Here is an 18,668-nt window from a genome sequence, read left to right as displayed (position 1 = left end):
GGTGGATCACGAGGTCAAGAGATCGAGACCATCCTGGTCAGCATGGTGAAACCCCGTCTCTACTAAAAATACAAAAAATTAGCTGGGCATGGTGGCGCGTGCCTGTAATCCCAGTGACTCAGGAGGCTGGGGCAGGAGAATTGCCTGAACCCAGGAGGCGGAGGTTGCGGTGAGCCGAGATCGCGCCATTGCACTCCAGCCTGGGTAACAAAAGCAAAACTCCGTCTCAAAAAAAAAAAAAAAAAAAAAAAAAAAAAACTTCTTTGCCCAACTCTTTCTTTTAAATCCCTTTATCTCTGTATTAATTTCTTGTTGACTTAAAAATATTCCTTCCATCTTCTATTTGTTTTAAAGCAGTATTCATCCCATTTCTTTCTTTTTAAAATCCATCTAGATTAAAACACATTTTTGGCATTAAAAACATTTATTTTGCTCATAAATCTATAAATCAAGTAGGGTTTCATGGGTGAACTTAAAATCTTTTTATATTAGAATAGATTTTGATTTACACAAAAACTGGGAAGATAGTACTGAGATCTCTCATGTAGCCCATACCCAATTTCCCCAACATTACATTTAGTCATTACGTCTCTTCAGGCTCCTTTGGGCTGTGACAGTTTTTCTGATTTCCCTCATTTTTGATGGCCTTAAAAGTTTTGAGGAGGACTATTCAGGTATTTTTTAGGATGTTCTCAATAGAGATTTGTTTGATGTTTTTCACATAAGACTGAGATTATGGGTTTGGGGGAGGAAGATCACAGATATAAAGTAATATTTTTATTGCATCATATCAAAAGCACATACTATCAAATGATTTGTCAGTGTTGAGGCTGGCCATGATCACTTGGCTAAGGTGGTGTGTGCCATATTTCTCCACTGTGAAGCTCCTACCCACTCCATTTCCTTTTCAAATAGCACCCTCTCAAAGGAGGTCTCTGTGAAATCCACGTTTAAGGAACAGTGAGTTAGGTTCAACCTCCTAGAGGGCAGAAAGCCTACACAACAAATTAGTTAGAATTATTCTTCATGGAATCTTTCCCTTCATTCATTTATTTATTCAATCATTTATTTCTGTGAGTATGGACTCACGGATAGTTAAACTTTGGTAATAATTCAATACTAATTTATTTTGTTACTCAAATTGTTCCAGCTTTGGCCACTAAGAATTCTTTCAGTTTGCTCTTAGGTCCCTTTGATATATTCCCCAAATTGTGGGGTTTCATGTTTTGTTTTGAGCACTCCCTTTATGGCACAACAACATGCCTCAGTCCTAGAATAAACCATTTTTCCAAGATGCTTTAATTCCTTTTTGTGGAAAAATGGTATTAGAAACCATTAGCTGGGTGCTGGGCATGCTCATTGCTACTCTCGCATTGTTGCTTCTAGAACCTCTTGCTGATAGACCAAGGAAAGATTTTTTGCATACTAACTCATGTAAATATACATTTCAAAATATTTCTATGTATATATTCATCTATATTAAATAAAAGTACCTATATTAGGCTAAACATGAGTTGATACTGATGTCTCAAACTCTAGTCCATTGCCACCTAGATTATTCTAGCTTTCTCCATTGTTTCTAATCACCCATTTCAAAAGCGAGAAATCTATCCTTACCATCCACCACCTATTGTTCAATTCCAGTATGCATGTATAGTGTTTCAGAATTGTTAACCCATACCCCCAAGGGAAACAAATTAATCAACTAGAGTACAGCTCTTCTGTGCAGTTCCTTTTGCCCTTGGCCTTATGGACTCTATTCATTTCCACAGCTTAGGTTGGTACCTTTGCTCTCTCACCTTCAGTAAGGCTGATGCATACACCCATCACAGTCTGTATTTCATCCTGGGATACCACAATCTCCTATATGACGTTTTAAAAATTTGTAGGCATTATAGTGTACTCTTTGTGCTGTAAAACTCTATAGGTTTTGATAAATGCATAGTGTAGCATGTCCACCATTTCAGTATCATACAACATAGTTTTACCACCATAAACCTCACCATCTCCTACTGTGCTTTGCTTATTCAGCTTTCTGTTCCCTCTTCTCCCCTGAATCCCTAACAGCTATAAATGTGGATTGTATAAGACTACATTTAGCTTTTTAAGAAACTGGTAAACTGTGTTCCAAAGTGGCTGTACCATTTTGTATTACTGCCAGCAATGAATGAGAGTTCCAGTTACTCCACCTCACCAATTAGCATTATCAATTTTTAAAATGTTCACCCTTGTATCTCACTACACACCTATTTACACACCTTAATGAAAAATGATGTTGAGCATGTTTTTGTATGCTTACTTGCCAGCTGTTTATCTTCTTTGGCGACGTGCCTATTTGAATCTTTTGCTCATTTCTTTCCTTTATAGTGGGAGAGTGGTATCTGCTTACTGTCGAGTTTTTAAAATTCTTCGTATATTTTGTATATAAGTTCTTTATCAGATACATGTTTTGAAAATATTTTCTTTATAGTTTTACATTTTACATTTAGGTCTATGACTCACCTTGAAGTCAATTTTGTGTAAGTGTAAGGTTTGTATCCAGATTCATTTTTCTGTATCTGGACAGCCAATTGTCTCAGCACCACTTGTTGACAAGACTATTCTTTCTCCACTGAATTATCTTTACACCTTTGTCAAAAATCAGTCGACTATATTTTCATGGGTCTGTATCTTGGCTCGCTATTCTGTCCCACTGATGCATATGTCTGTTATTTCACCAATATCATGCTGTCTTGATTACTATAACTTTACAGTAAGTCTTGAAACTGGATAGTGTAATTTCCACAAGTTAGTTTTTCTTCTTCAATATTGTACTGGCCATACTAATTGTGAATTACTTTTTCTACTGTTAAGTTCTTTTTTGAGTTCTTCACTCCTTTCAAATCCTACTTTCTTACTAAATTTGAGTTTTTAAAATTCAGATTTATGTTGTTCTCTTATAATTTATATGTTCTTAAATTCTTCTAGCCAGTTTTGAACTATTCTATTACAGTATCTGTTTTGGGAATATCTCCTTTTACATGTTTTCATTGTCTCTAAGAAAGTTATAATGCTTCTCATACTTTACTTTTCCTTATTAAAAACCTTTATATGAACTTCAATCAGAATCCCTTTACCTGCCTTTTTTTTTTTAAGTGAAATAAATTTCCCTATAGTTTTAGAAGGGAGGGGTGAAATAAGTTTTTTTCATTTTTTTTTTTTTTTTTTGCTTTAGGACTCTAGAGCTCATTCTTGTTTTTGCAAAGCAATGAAAAACATGGCCTTGTATTTTCCAAAATTTGACTCTTTTGTTGAATTCTAACATTATACTTATCAAGAAGTTCTCTTTTTATTTTTACTATTGTTCCTTTTCTGATCAACTATTCCCAGAAGTTCCTTACCAATGTTAGACCTCTCCTGGGGAAAAGCCTCATTTTTGTTTGAAGAGTTTATAGGCCCCAGAACGTTCCAAGTATTATCAGTCATTATCACATCACAGTTCCTTTGTATTTACCATGAATTGGATCCAATAGGACTCCCTTCTATATCTGGCAGCTTTTCTAAGGTTGACCACTGTGTTTTCCAGTGAGTAGAGACTGGTAATTTAAGGGAGGCCCTCTTCTCAGGGTCCTAAGAACAGTAGTTGCCTTCCCTCTGCTTTCTCCCACACAGATGAGATACCACAACAGTCTTGAAGCCATCTATTGGGGATTTAGTGAATTACTTTCCAACCAATTTTACTACAAATGTATGCCTTTGGTTTTGCTATCCTAGTTGTTCAGCACATTTGAGTGGTGAAATTTCCACTATTAAACCAACCTTGCCTTCTTTGAATAAGACAAATTTGGTTGGAATATATTATCCTTTTCATGTACCACTGAATTCATTTGCTAGTATTTTGTTACAAATTTTGTAAAAATATTCATGAAACACATTGGTTTATGTCTTTTTTTCTTGAAATGTCCTTACTGGGTTTTGCTTTCAAAGTTATGCTGGCCAAATAAACAAATGTTCATTCTTTTTATACAATGAGTTTATAATAAGTTGCTATACTTAATTCCTTAAAACTTTGTTAGAATTTATTGCTGAAGCCATCTGAGCCTGGATTTTGATAGAATGTTTTAATTAAATATTTAATTCCCCTAATAGACATGACAGATTTTCTTTCCCTTCCTGCTTCTGTTTTCAATTTCATTTACTCTTTAAAATCATTGAGATAAACTTGTTCAAAGTCTGCTCTTATTATCACTTTAATGTTTGTAATATCCATAGCTATATCCTCCTTTTTATTCTACATATTGGCAATTTAGTCTTTTTGTTTTTTTTGATATGTCTTGTCAGTGTCTGTAATTTTAATTGCTTCAAGAATTCATTTGGCTTTTTACAATTTTTCTATTACACATTCATTGATATTTCATATAATTCTACTCTTAATAATTTCCTTCTGTTTTGTTGTTCTTGTCCTAACTTCATAAGAAGGATATTTTAATCAAGTTACATCTTATTTTAAGATATATACTATACACAATATATAGCATAAATTGACTAATGTAGCTTAAAGGCTATACATTTTCCTCTGAGCATGGCTTTGGCTGAAGTCAACACATTGTGATACATTAAATGTTTATTAACGTTCAGAAAAATATGTTCTAACTTCCATTGCGATATGTTCTTTGACTTGAAGTATTTAGAGGTACACTATTCAGTTTTCAAATATTTTGGATTTTTCTACTTTTCTTAACTTCTTGATTATTCCTGATGTCATAAAACATGCTCCATATGATATCAATCCTTTGTATTTGTTGACCTCCTTTCAAGACCAGAATATAACAAAACTTTCATATGCCCTTGAAAAGAATGTCTATTCTATGTTATTGTTTAGAGTGTTCTCTATGTATAAATTATGTCAGGTTTACAAATATTGTTATGTAATATTCTATATTTTTAGTAACAATTGTATCTCCTTGTTCTATTAATTATCAAAAATGTATCAACTATGATTATGAATTTGTCTATTTATCTCTTTAGTTCTATTTGTTTTCCATATTTTCAGGCTATGTTTTTAGACACTTACAAATATAGATTTGGTATTTCTTCCTGGTATATTTCCTATTTTACTATTATAAAATTCCTTCTTTATATCTAATTTTTTTCTTTAAAGTCTATTATTTAGTATCCACAGAGTTACATTAACGTTTTGGTGTTTTCATGCTATCATTTCCTATTTTTTTTTCCTTCAACTTTTCTTTATCCTTATGTTTAATGTTACTCTTTTGTAAAAAGTATATGTTTGGTATAATTTTTTAAATGCACTGTGACAATCAATGTCTTCTAAATTTACATATAAATAGAATTTAATAGAATTAAGACATTTACATATAAAGTAATATATCTGTGTTTAAATGTATCATCTTATTATTGGTTTTCTATTTGCTCTATGTTCCCTTTCCTTTCATCCTTCATTTTAACTAACTACATATTTTGGATCATATCGTGCTTCTTTTCCTTCAGACTATCTTTGGCTTTTCTTTTTAGAGGCTATGCTAGATTTCAACATACAGCCTTGACTTAATAAGGCAATAAATATTAGCACTATTATTACTTCCTGAATAATTCAAGAATCTTAGAACATTTTAATTCCACTGACCCTTCCAATTTTGTGGTACTGATTCTATTCTAAGCTTTTTTTTTTTTTTTTTTTTAACTTAAAAGTGAACTCCCATCTTTTTCTTGACATTGACTTTTTGAAAAGACCAGGGCAGCTATCTCAAAGAATATCCCACCTACAAAATGTGTCTGTTTTCTTTTCATTTCATTTAACATTTTCCTCTATCCCATCCACTTTCTGGAAACCAGAATTGAGATCTAGCTAAATTACGTTTAGGTAAACATATTAAGCAACAGTACTTCCTGGTGATGCTTTGAATTGTATATTTTATCACGTCATATTTTGTAATTCTAACCTCATAATATTCTTGCATAGATTACATGAGATGGTCTACGTAAAGTACCCAACATGTTATCTGACGTATGACAGTTAAAGAGCAGAATTTCTCAACTTTGGCACTAGTGACATTTGGGGCTGAAGAATTCTTTGTTGTAGGACCATCCTGTGCATTTAAAGATGTTTAGAGATATTCCTGTTCCTATCCTCTAGGTAGCATCCCCCAGCTGCGACAATGAAAAATGTATCAAAATGTTACCAAGTGTCCTCTGGAAGACAAAATTAGGCTCAGCTTAGAACCAGTGATATGGAACAACCCAAGTGTTTTTGATAAATGTTCTTCAAGCCCTTACTATCTTGCTCAAGGCTGTGAGATTAGGAGCTAAATGGGACATGAATCCTGATCTCAACGTATTTATGGTTTTGGGAAGAAACAACCCGGAAAACAGGGAATTAAAATGTGGTGTCATAAGTGCTGTGGTAGGAAGCCACCTGCATTATGAGAGGAGGGGCATCTAACTCAGCCAGAAGCATAGGGTCCTTTCATGGAGGAATAGAGAATTCTGAGTTGAGACCCAGATGACAGCCTTCCCTTTCCTTTCCCAGGAAGACCCAAGAGAACAAACCAATAATGACTATTCAGAGCGAAGATAAACCCTCCAGAAATGAAGTATCATAACCCCTATTATTTCCAGGCTCTATTTTAGAATATGATCGTTAAGATTAATCTATTAAAAATACAGAGGCACAGATATGGTGAGCCAGGAGTAAGAACAAGAGATGTCACAATCCACCATCATCTTGAGTTGTTAATAGCAAATATATTATGTTTTTCCATTCTACATTCCCCAGTATGTATGAAAACAGAATGGATAACAAAAACCAGATTAATGCCAATCAGGATTAATGTCACACATATCCCTTCTTGTTAACACTGAAAGGTATTATGAGAATGACTATTCAACTGTGTGTATGAACCCAGCTACCGATATTCCAAGCTTCATCCTGATTAAGTACTTCTTCAGAGCACTTGCAGTGGAAGTCAGAGATTGGCTACCTGTTCACTAAGCCTGTTTCTTCTACTTCCTGGGCACATAGCTCAACTACCTTTCCTCTCTCCTCTGTAGTTTCCTGTGGCCACGTGACTGAGTTCCAGCCCACAGCATGTGAGAGTGGAAGCAACATGTACTTCTTGGGATTTGAAAACTTCCCATGTGAATTTTTTCATGCTGCTTTCTTTTCTACTGGCTTGATGTAGACAAACACTGGTACCTTGGAAGCCAGGATTTAAAGAGGGTAAGTCGAGGAGAGGAAGAAGACTTTGTCCCCGAGTCTCCACTTGAAGGAGAGAGGCCTTATCAGGGATGCCCATATTTGGGTTTCACATGAATAAGAAGTAGACTTCCACTGTGTTCAGTCACAGAGATTTGAGGGTTTATCTAGCATAGCAGCTAGCATGACCCACCTGATACACCAACATGGAGAAATAACCAGGTTTCCTCTGCAATTGTAATCCATTCAGTTCCCCAGACATGCATGGGCATTTCAGCCTTGTTCACCAAACCAAAGAGGCTTTGCCAAAATATGTCACCAATATTCCCTGGAGTTAAATGTTTATGTGAGAGGCTACTTTCAGGGCCCTTGCTAAAGATCATACTTCATCTAATATCTGCTGCACAGGAGTATGAAAGAACATCATCTTTCATGTCAGACAGAAGGGCTTTGAATCTTGGCTCCCCTCCTGACCATTCGTTGACTCAGTCTCTCTGGGTCTCTGTTTCTTCATCTGCAAAATGATGGTAATTACACCTCATAGGAATTTTGTTTCAATAAAAAATACAAATAGCATGTAAAACACTGGCATAGTTCCTGCATGTCCAAGGTACTCAGTTCCTTCCCAACAACCAGGAAATTAATGAATGGAGAATTTTTTTAACCTTTCTAATCAGAAGACTAAGCAAGGGGTGGCCTTTTCACCAAGGACCATGTATTGATCTTTCTGTAGAAATGCTGACTATTTCATATAAAGGAACCAGGTTCAGCAAATACTTATCTTTGGTCTAAATAAGGAGAAGAACTTGAGTTTTAAGAAACTTAAAAATAAACGTGTAAACAGAGACAACATTCATTCTTTTTATAACTATTTTCCCTTGCAAGAAATAAATGTCATATTTTCAAACCAACACCAGAAGAACATATGCTGGGATTTGACCCAAAAGGAGAACAATAAATGAGACAATTCACACAACAGAGAGGCAGGAAAGCATTTTTCTGGGTAATACTAATCGACATGCAACAGGGACCTTTCCTGTTCTTACGTAGCTTCAGATAAATTGACTCCAGGGGAAAAAATATCACACATCTCAAAGCTAACTAGTCAGGGGTAAGCATGCTGCCTTACCCAAGCCTACCTCTGTAAATGAGATTTGGCAACTGGACAGGTAAACAGAACACGGTTCTTCTAGGGAAGCTGGCAGAGCCATGAACTGTTGCAGCTTCACCCCTCCAACTGCAGAAGGAGGCTGAAATGTCAGGGCAACCAAGATTCAGAGGGAACCTTGAAGACAGCCACCCACCAGCATGACTAAGGGCTCTTGGGGACAATCCCTGCTCAGAGGGCAGAAAGCAAATATCCAGATGTTATGAGCTGCCAGATGTGATTAACAGAGGAAAGGTGAAGTCGCCTACTTAACCATCTGAGCAGCCCCCCTCATCAAAGTAATCCAAGAGTTTTCTGCAAAAGTATTCATCAACAAAACAAATGGAGGCTCCAGCCATCTTCCATTCCCACCCCTTTTCCTCTCTCCCTCATTGAGTCAGAACAGTGGTCTATTTTTAAACCACTGGCAATGCATTCTCTCGTGGAAACGTGGGGGCTTCTTGACACAGGCTGATGCTCACTCACAGGAGATACGAGCGCACTGAAAGCTGCGCCCACTCACCAGTCCTTCCTCTCCCACAGGAGTGGGGCAGAGAACACTCAGGGAGGAGAGGGCCTCAGGAGGGAGCTTCTGCCCATGCAGAGGAGTAGGGAGTATCTGATGCTGGATCTCATGACAGGGATAACTGCAGGCTTCCCTCCTCCGTGGAAGGGAAGGCTTACACTTGGGTAAAAACCAGCCCCTTATACAGGTACCAAGACAGAGCTCAAGCCTGAGGAGAAGGGAAACAAACCCTGGAAGCTGATTCTAGGAACTTTTACAGAAAAGGAATGTAAGCGGATCTCAGTGTTTCTTTAACATGCATCTGATGTGCTTTATGTATAATAGCAAACATTTTATTACAACACTGTAGATTTTTTTAACAAGGTCATAAGGCCAATTTATAAATAAAGCAACAACCAAACACTAAAATTAAATAAACACTTTAATAAAGGAGGTTGTGGTGTACTTACAGTCGCTCCAGCTGCTTCAGGTCCTGGAAGGCGCCTCTCTCGATGACGCTGACCTGGTTGTCTTCCAGATGCCTACAGCCACAGAGACAGCAATGATTAAGGACAAAGCTGGGCACAGGGACCCTCATACTAGGCTACATGCCATGCAGGCATGGTCCCTTGGCCCCTCCCATGACCGTCTGGGTCCTTTCAACTGGGATCAGTCAGATGGGACAAGATAACTCATATCCCAGCTTGGTGTCACGGTAACCAGGGTTTCGCCGCCTGCACACTTCTACCTGACAGATTGGTTTCCATGTCTCTATTTTAAGAATGTTCTCAGCAAATGTCCCCCCAAGCACTGCAGGATGTTGCGCAGAAAAGAAAGAGGTAAAAGCCGCTCCTTATAAAAACCACACATAGATTCAGCATCTCTTCCCTGGGAGCTCCCTCCTCCAAGGATTCAAAAATACTTCATTGAAAAGGGCCTTCCCTGCTCACCCTAGTAGAAAGGGTGAGGCTATTGTGAGACAACTGGCTGTCGATAAGAAAGCCAGCCTGGTCCCAGGAACTCCTCTCACTGGGCCCCGCTAATCCCAACCTCATGATGATGGTCATAAAAGATCAGGCTCCCTCCTTCCAGCCACACGCTTCACTCACCCCTCAGTCTTCCAAGCAGGTGATTACAAATCTTTAACACTCTATATAAGTGAGTTTGGTTCATGCACACAGTATATCCAAAGAATTGAGCATATAATGAAACATTTGTTTCCCTAGCTTAAAAAAAATGCCAGCTTAAATGGATGAGCTAAACAGCAAAGAGAAGAGAAACAATGGAGGTATGAAGCTATGTAGCTTCCATAGGGGGTTAAGCTTAGGCTTGGAGATGACACGTATTACACATGGTAGCTGAATGGGACTTAGCAGGGATGCACTTGTGATTGGAGAATGTTTCTTTAGAAGGTAGAGTTTAAGGAAGGACCATGGATTCCTCTGGATTACGCAGGAGGAGAGGCGCCCGCAAGCACCTAAACAAACGGCAGATGGAGAGGAAAAGCAACCCTGGGAAGGCTGCATCTTCATATCAAACTGAGTGCTCCATGACAGTCTCTCCCTATTAGGTGTTTCATAACCTCGTGCACTTCTCAGCCTCACAAGCTCCTCACTTAACAGCTACACAAATGATTGAAGGGAGAGGCTAAAAGACTTGCCCAAGGAGAAATTATTTATGCCAATTCCCACAGCCAGGTAGGGTGGGCCCTCTAACTCCCAGTCTGGTGAGCATACCAGATTGTTTAGAAGCTCTGTTTTGCTTGCACATTAGCTGATGGCATAAGAGTAGGTTAACTGGTCAACCTCTCTGGGACTCAGTTTCCTTATTCGTAAAATAGAGAAAACATTGCAAAAGTTCCCATGAGAACAAAAATGGAATAAATCAATCATCTAGCCCAGGTTCTGCAATACAATTGGAGGCTTAAGAAATGTTTTTCCCTTCTCTTGTCTTCCTTTTCCATTCCACCATATGCAAGGAGGGCCTTGGAATGCTAACAGTCTCACACTAGCGCATCATGCTAAATAGGGTCGCAGGTCAACACTAGCAACTGGGGTTTTGCTGAGCTAAGTTTTTACTATCCATTCACCAATGAAATCAGTCACAGAGTTTGCAGTCATTATTTCCTTGATGGATAACAAGGACCAACTCTAGGGTTTATGAGTACCACATTCCCTCTGGGTCTCTGAAAGAGCCTAACTCGCCCCTTCTATAATGAACCTCAGTTCTGTGCTCTAACACTACAAGCTCCTTTCAGAGAGGAAAATAGAAGAGGTGCAAGGATATCTGTAGAAGATACACTGTTTCCACCTTGTGCAGGCCCTGGAAAGCTTTCATTGGCTTCATCAAGAAACATCCTCCCCTCCCCCCAAGACAGAGTCTCACTATGTCACCCATGCTGCAGTGCAGTGGTGCAAGTTGCTGGGACTATAGGCACATGCCACCACACCCAGCTAGTTTTTTTGTTTGTTTGTTTGTTTGTTTTTTAAGAGACGGGGTTTTACAATGTTGCTCAGGCTGGTCTTGAACTCTTGGGCTCAAGCAATCCACCCACCTCGGACTCCCAAAGTGCTGGGATTACAGGCATGAGCCGCCGCACCTAGCCATCAAGACCGTCAAGCAGCTTTTTGACTTCTGGATTCCTGTCAGGTTCGGCCAGTGAGAGTCACCAGAAGGAGATCAGAGGGCAGAAGAAGAGTGTGGTTGGGGGATTCATTCTCCATTCCTGCCAAGCCACTTCAGGCTGACTGCATCCTCTACCTAAGACCAAAACTTCTGTGAGGTAGTCCCGACTTTTGCCAGGCTCTGATAACTACTCCCTCTCTGGGCTCCTCGAGGCCCAGGGGACAGTAGTGGCTCCGTTTTGACTCCAGCCTCAAGGAACTGCAGTATCTCCTCCCTAGGTTTCTCTTAACTTTGCCCACGTCTCTGTAAACAACTCTTTACTTTGCTGTCCTCATTTGCCTTCTTTCCTGCTGGGACCCTCACTGACCAGGTATCTACTTCACTTCAAGGTCTGCTTCCTAGATCCCACAGAGTCCAGCCTAGAACCTGGCACTCAGAGGCTCAATAAACCATCAATATTTGATGAATAAATGAATCAATGAGTGAATGAACTAAGACCCTCCCATCCAGATTTCTGGGCTGAGATGCAGGCCAGGAGCATGCAATAAAGCCATCGATATCTGTCCCGCATTTTCAGACAGAGGATCCAGGAAGGGCTGGACATCCAGAAGGGCTGTCCATGGCTGGAGTCTGTTCCAAATTAGAAGAACAGAGCCTGTGTTCATTTTCAGCTCTTTTGGCATTTTTTTTTTAGTTTTATCACTGGATCAGGATGGGAAATTGCCTCCATGTGATGATGAGGGCTAGGGCTGAGTTTAACTTTTTTATTAACCCCGTTTGGGATAAAGCTGGGTCCCATATTGTGAGCATAGCAGAGCCCTTAAATCGACTAGTAAGAAATGGAACATAATTGATACCACCAGAAGAGACTTTTTCCTACTCCCACCCATGGAAGAAAAAAAAATTGTCCTGGGCAATTCTTCTATCTTCTCCTTAAATGCTCTTCATTTGAGGAAAATTGCTCTGGGTTGAGACTGAAGTTCCTTAATCTCTGTTTTATCTGCTTTTGCCCATTTTAACAGTTTGACATAGAAATGGGTGGCAAATTATTCAAGACTACTGAATCTTTTCTAGCTTCTCTAGAAATTGTAAATAAGAAACAGATATGGGGAATGTGCCAAGGTGTGAAAAAAATCTTTTCAAAAAAGATAGTTGTCTAGGTTACTCAGCTAAAAAGAATAGATTGAGGAAAAATATGGTAAAAATGTCTGGATATTTTATTGGTGTTAGTTAGAAAGCATTTCAGCTATTCCACCAGGCAGATTCTTTCACAGTAATAAAGGGCCACTTGAATGGGATTGTCTTTGAGTTGATAAGGAAGATAATGAAACAGAGTATATTAATAGTCTAACGGGGGGAGGAGGGGAAGGCTTTTTGGCATTGCTTATCAAAATAAGAGGAATGTACCAATTAACTGAAAAGATAAACTGTAGTCAAAGGAATGTTGCAGACCATCCAGGGGACATTAAAACAATCTTTTGTGATTATTTTAAACTTTCTACTTGCAGAGAGCAGATACGAAAATTGGAATTTTTATTAGTCTTTCTGATGTAACGCTAAGAAAATCAAAGGGTTGTTTTTGACTTTGTTAGAAGATGAAGCATTAGGTGAAATATCTAACTTGCATAAAAGGAAATCTCTCACAGACGCAGAGGAAATAAATTTAAAAAAATAAAGAGAGAAGGTAAACAAGCATGTATTTTTTAACCTGGAAAATGACATACAATCGGCAGTTCCTACCTATACCTGTTCAATAACAATCATCCTAAAACTGAATCATGGAATTCCCCCACCCTTATCCCAATCTCGATTCTGATCCTCCCATACCGTGTCAGAACTACCAGTCACTTGACAGACACATGGTTGCCGGAGCAAAAGAAGGACCTGGCCCAGGGTGTGCCTTCCCTTTGAGGGTGGTGAGAGGAGAGTGTCAGAGACCAAAGACGGAGAACATGTTGGCGTGGAGAGCATCTGCAAGCTGGAGGCCCAGCATTCAGATCCCCACGTCCCTACACATGAGTACACAAGAGCAGCTCAGAAAAGCCCCCACATTATCAGTGTTACATTTACAAAATGGGTGGACTATCACTGCCTTAGTTTTCTCAGCTTTGTATAACACAAATGCACAGTGGCACCGCATGGAGGTTAGAGAGCACAGAGTCTGGGTTCCAATTCCAGCTCCTTCGGTCACCTGCTGTGTGGAAGTGGGACTACTTCACCTATTCACGCCTCTGTTGCCTCTGCTACAAATAGGGGCTTATCATACTGCCCACCTTTGTATGTTACCACTATGTAATATCACACTGAGCCCATGAAAGTATCATGTCCATCATCATCATTACTAACAACTCAATCAGAAAAGAAAAACAGTGTTGTGAAATTAATGCTTCACAGGTAATCGTGAGAATAATCAGAAAATGTTAAAACTATGAAGCACCACATGTGTAACTATGAGAGTTGAAAATAATTCTAACTACATATTCCCTGTATTGCAGATGAGAAAACTGAGGCCCATGGAGGAAAAGTAATTTGCCCAAGGTTTCATGGGTAGCTAATTCTGAATCAGGACCAGAACCTGGTGCTTGCTGTCCCAAGTACAAAATTCATTCTGTTTATTATATAGGGCTATTGGTAAAAAGGATGTAGCTTCAGGTATCAAGACTTTAGCTGTTACTTCTAGTAACAATTTGCCAGCCAAGATTCCATGGCATACAAATACCAAGGCAGTGACCAAATGGCCCAGGCTGTACTTTTTGTCTGGAGCCATGCTTTATGGGTCAAAATTAACCACCAAGTAAAGAAGAAAAAGAAGATCTAAATTGCTTGTTCCTGTATGTCTCTGAATGTCTTCGACTTTTCAACGGACAAGCACTTGGGAAGTTTCTTATCACTCACAGACTTAAGGATGGATGAAAGTTTTCAATATTCAGCAATGAAACCTAATATTCCTTGCTCCCCTAGTCCATCAATGACCATCTCAAATTTTGCTACCTGTCTGCACAGCTGTGGGTGTTCAACAAGGGCTCTGACCCTTTCTGATGCTCTCCTCCCCTCCTCTCCATTAAGCTACAAGACAAATAACTTTTGTCCTGATTGCTCTTTTAATGCACAGGCTGGAGAAGAAATCATAATCTCTATGGAAGGGAAGCATGGTTAGTCAATCTGACATTGCTGTCATCCTAGAAGCTGGGCATGTTGATTTATTTGTTCATAGCCTTCCGCTTTCCCTATCACTGGAACTAAGTTCTTCCATCAATCTAGCTTGGCCAGCAGCATCCGGACACGGAATGTGATACCTGTGAGCATGCGAGTACATTAATGAGGGGCTTTCTGCTGCAGAATGTGAATTCCTGTTGTCCAGGGCTTGGGAGTGTGATGTCAGGGGCAATGGAACATTTATTTTTTTTGTGAGGCTGAAGAGCTAAAAATGAAAATGCACCAGAGAGCTATCAACTACTTACAAGACTCGGAGGTTCTTGAGCCCAGCGAAGTCCATCTTGGTGATCCTGGTGATATTATTTCTGTCCAGGTCACTGCAATGGAGAACAAATTCAGGTCAGATTTTTGTGGGTTACAATTATGGTCTATTTAATCCAGACTGGCTTGGACTGAAGGGACATTGCTTGTCCAGAAGAAGGCAATGCTAATGATTAACGATATCCCTTGAGCATGCCCGGCTAACCTAAGGATATTGTGTGGAATAAACCATTCATTATGTGCATAGAAGAACTCTTTATGTTTAACTGCCTGCCTTCTGTGGTCCTTTCTTTAGGTAACAAATTTTTCTGTTGGAAGTTTCTCCTCCCCCAACTCTCAGATCATGTCAAATGGGGCTGACCCTCTTCCCAGCTCTAGGCATGGGCATCTGATCCAGGCCAGGCTGGTAAGTATCTTCAGTCTCTCTGACCACAGCAATTGTTTCAGAAATGCCTAAGTACTCAAAACCCCAATAACTGTTTACCTACTGGGATTGCTAAGCTGTTCAGGGTAGCCAGAAGCCATCTCGCCACCACAAAAATAGTGAGCAGATGATGCTCTCCTGTGAATGTCCAGACCCACTCATGCCTGAAGCCAGATACCTCTGTATTTTGAGAGTGTGTGACCTATTCTATCCCATCTCTCCTCTATTTTGATTTAAACCAGTTTGAGTTGAATTTTCTGTCACTTGAAATCAAAACAACTTGCCTAACTTTGGTATGTTGCTAGAAATCAACAAACAAGACAAAAATTGTCTATTTTCCAGCTGGTCTGCAAACTCCCTGAGGACAAAGGCCATACCTCATTTAGCTCAATACTCAACATAGTTGGTAGAATATGTACTTGGTACACAGCAGAGGTATCTTGCTCATCTCACAGGTTAGGTAAAGACGTTTGCATGGATTACTTCCGTCTCAACTTGTAGGCTTAAGCTCCTGAATATAGCCCCAAAGAGAAGAATTTGCTGCAGAAGAGCTGAAGTGGTGGTGGTGATATGCAAGTCCGGGTGGAGGGGCAGCATGGATCATGGAAAACCAGTTAGGAAAAACTGAAGTCAGGAATGAGCCTGTGACCAATTGTATGAGCATTCTGTTTTTACTAAAATAATCTAACAAGACTGAATGCCAAAAAGGAACATGCTACAATTCTCAATAAAAGATGCTGAATAATTGATCCTTACACATTATGCCTTCTCTAACCCTAACTTTTCAGGATTTTGGCCCTTGGAGTTTCAACAAGGCATCTGAATTGTCTTTGCTTTCTTTCTCAACACTTTATACTAAGAGCCATTTTTTCCAATGGTGACTCCCTATCCAAATATTCATCTCTTCTTGGTTTTCCTTCTCACATCCTAAAGATGCCACCCTGCAGTTATGTCTCCTTTATACAGTTGCATAAAAGGAACAGAGAAGGAATTTTCAGATTCTAGCACTTAAAAAAAAATCAAATTTGAGGAGAGATTACTCTCCTGATATCAGACATAATACTGAATTAAAAATCAAGTGAGTCCTTGAGTAACCTCACCCAGGTACCTCCTCCCTTCCTTGAGTTTTCCAATACCTAAAACAGCATCAATGTTGTTTCTGAACTAGCTTGTGATGGAGAAAAACAGTATTTAGACTTTTCTGGCTAATTTGAGTGTTGATTTAGAAAAAAAAAATTGCAAGAATTGCCCAGGAAAATAAAGAAGGGTTATCCATGCAGGGATTAGAAACCTGCAGACAAATAGAAATCTGTACACACTCCAAAGCATCATACGTGTTCTTCTCACCTCCCATCTGAATTCAGATGGATGTTTGGGGACCTTGACAACTGTGAATATGACAATGCAACTAAGGGTTTAATTACCAGGACACAGCATGGTATCTCAGCAGCTTGTGCCAGCATCTGTAGCACCAATATTTTCAATGAATATTTATTATGTAAAAGCAGAGTGCATTGCTGAAATGCTGAGGATGTAGCGTGGGATGGGGGCTCTGATGTGGGGCTGTCCCAGGCACAGAGTCAGTGTTGGGGAGCTGAGCTTCAGCGGCAGACAATCCTGAGCTTGAATCCCTGTCCTGCCACTTACTGAGTGATCAAAAGGCAGTGTACCTCATCTCTGATGCACAGTTTCTCCGTTTACAAATGAGGCTGACAATCTTGACCTCAGGAGCTTTGATGAGGGTTAAATGAGATGATGTACACGCAGCACTTATTTGGCACTTATTATGTACTCAATCGTGGCAGCTATTACTGTCATTAGTTGAAGCGCATCTCTCCCATCTTCACTCTGAAATTTCAGTCCACCAGCAGAAGCTGACAGCTCAGTACCCCAAACTTTGTGCCTACAGATGAATCCTGGGATCCCCAAGACACTCTTTGTTGGTGTGCTCTCTTTGTAAAGGTAAAGAGAGGGTTTTATTTTGTGGCTGAAAAATAGAATGATGGGGTCAAAAGCACCCCTCTCCCCCGGCTGCCTGTCCTTCACAGCATTTCTGTGGCCCCTATTTTCATGGTATCTCAGTGTAAGTGACACAGGGGCTATGGAGGAGGAATGGGCTCTCCCCTTCCACTGAGCTGTGCTGCCTGCCTCTGCCCACCTCCCAAACACACATACTGCCAGAAAAGGCCAGGGAGCATGTAGGCTTTGAGGTGAGACAGCTCCAGCCCCCAACTCCACACAGCTGGGCTGTGTGAGTTTAATTTATTTAACTTCTCTGGGCCTGCATGCCTGCAGACCATGCAATGATGAGAAACAAAGCTGGGGCCTAAACACACATGGTTAGAAATGGGAATGGGTTACATTGACCTGGAGGACAGGCTGCCTATCCCAAGGCTAGTCCTCACTGTCTCCACCCAGGCTCCTCCAGACCTTTATGACCTTCAGCTCTGGCCTTAAAGGAGTCCTAGGATGGGTTCTGAACTGTCAGCAGGAGGGGTGATCCTGGATGGGGGGCAAGGACAGTGTCCAGATGTGGATGTGGGAAGTGTGTTGGTCTCCAAACATGTCTGTAATTTCTTTCTTTTTTTTTTTTTGGACACATTTGCTATCAAGATGTAGGGTCTACACCAATTTCCCTAGAACTTGAGCAGAACTTTGAGACTGCTGGACAAACGGAACTGTGGCAGAAGTGACGCTGCAGAGCTTGAGGCTAGCTTAGAAGAGGCAATGGGGAGTGGCTCGCTCCCTCGCTCTCGCTCTCTCACTCTCTCTTCTCACTTGCACTGCAGCTTGAGCTGCCGTATGAGAAAAGGAGATGATCTGAAGCCTCCGTGCTGGTAAGACCACATGGTGGATCAGAGAGAGAGAGAGAGAGAGAGAGAGAGAGAGAGAGAGAGGAGGAGATGTGCCAGGGAAGACCCAGCCCTGGCTTGAGTCTTTCCAGCCTAGAGGTCAGGCACATTAAGTGCAGATAGCTTTGGGACTCAGCCTCAGCCACTATCTGGTTATAACTTATGAGAAACTCAAAGCCAGAATCACCCAGCTGAATGAACCACTCTTGAAATCCTGACCCACAGAAGCTGTAAGAGATAATACAGTCATGTGCCATATAGCAACGTTTCAGTCAATGAGGATGGCATATCCGATGGTGGTCCCGTAAGATTATAATGGAGCTGAAAATTTCTAGTGACATCATAACAACATATCATTTACATATTTATGTGGTGCTGGGGAAAACAAATCTGTACTGCCAGTTGTATAAAAGTACAGCGCATGCAATTATGTACAGTACATA

The 18,668-nt window shown here is 40.1% G+C and overlaps 1 protein-coding gene across 2 annotated transcripts in view; it reads right to left on the bottom strand.

Annotated features, from left to right (window-relative positions):
- Positions 1 to 18,668, bottom strand: part of SLIT3 (slit guidance ligand 3) — a 627,018-nt gene that overhangs the window by 563,051 nt on the left and 45,299 nt on the right. For both annotated transcript variants that reach the window (XM_032252688.1, XM_032252689.1), the window contains exons 2-3: positions 14,934 to 15,005; positions 9,318 to 9,389 (exon numbers count right to left, since the gene is read on the bottom strand). In XM_032252688.1, the coding sequence (XP_032108579.1) occupies positions 9,318 to 9,389; positions 14,934 to 15,005 (144 nt within the window). The remainder of the gene's footprint in view (positions 1 to 9,317; positions 9,390 to 14,933; positions 15,006 to 18,668) is intronic.

Source organism: Sapajus apella, unplaced genomic scaffold, assembly GCF_009761245.1.
Source record: "Sapajus apella isolate SASKATOON/1434 unplaced genomic scaffold, GSC_monkey_1.0 scaffold79, whole genome shotgun sequence".
In the NCBI taxonomy this organism is placed as follows: domain Eukaryota; kingdom Metazoa; phylum Chordata; class Mammalia; order Primates; family Cebidae; genus Sapajus; species Sapajus apella.
Note: the sequence above shows the minus strand (reverse complement) of the source record. Positions and strands in the feature narration are given on the sequence as shown.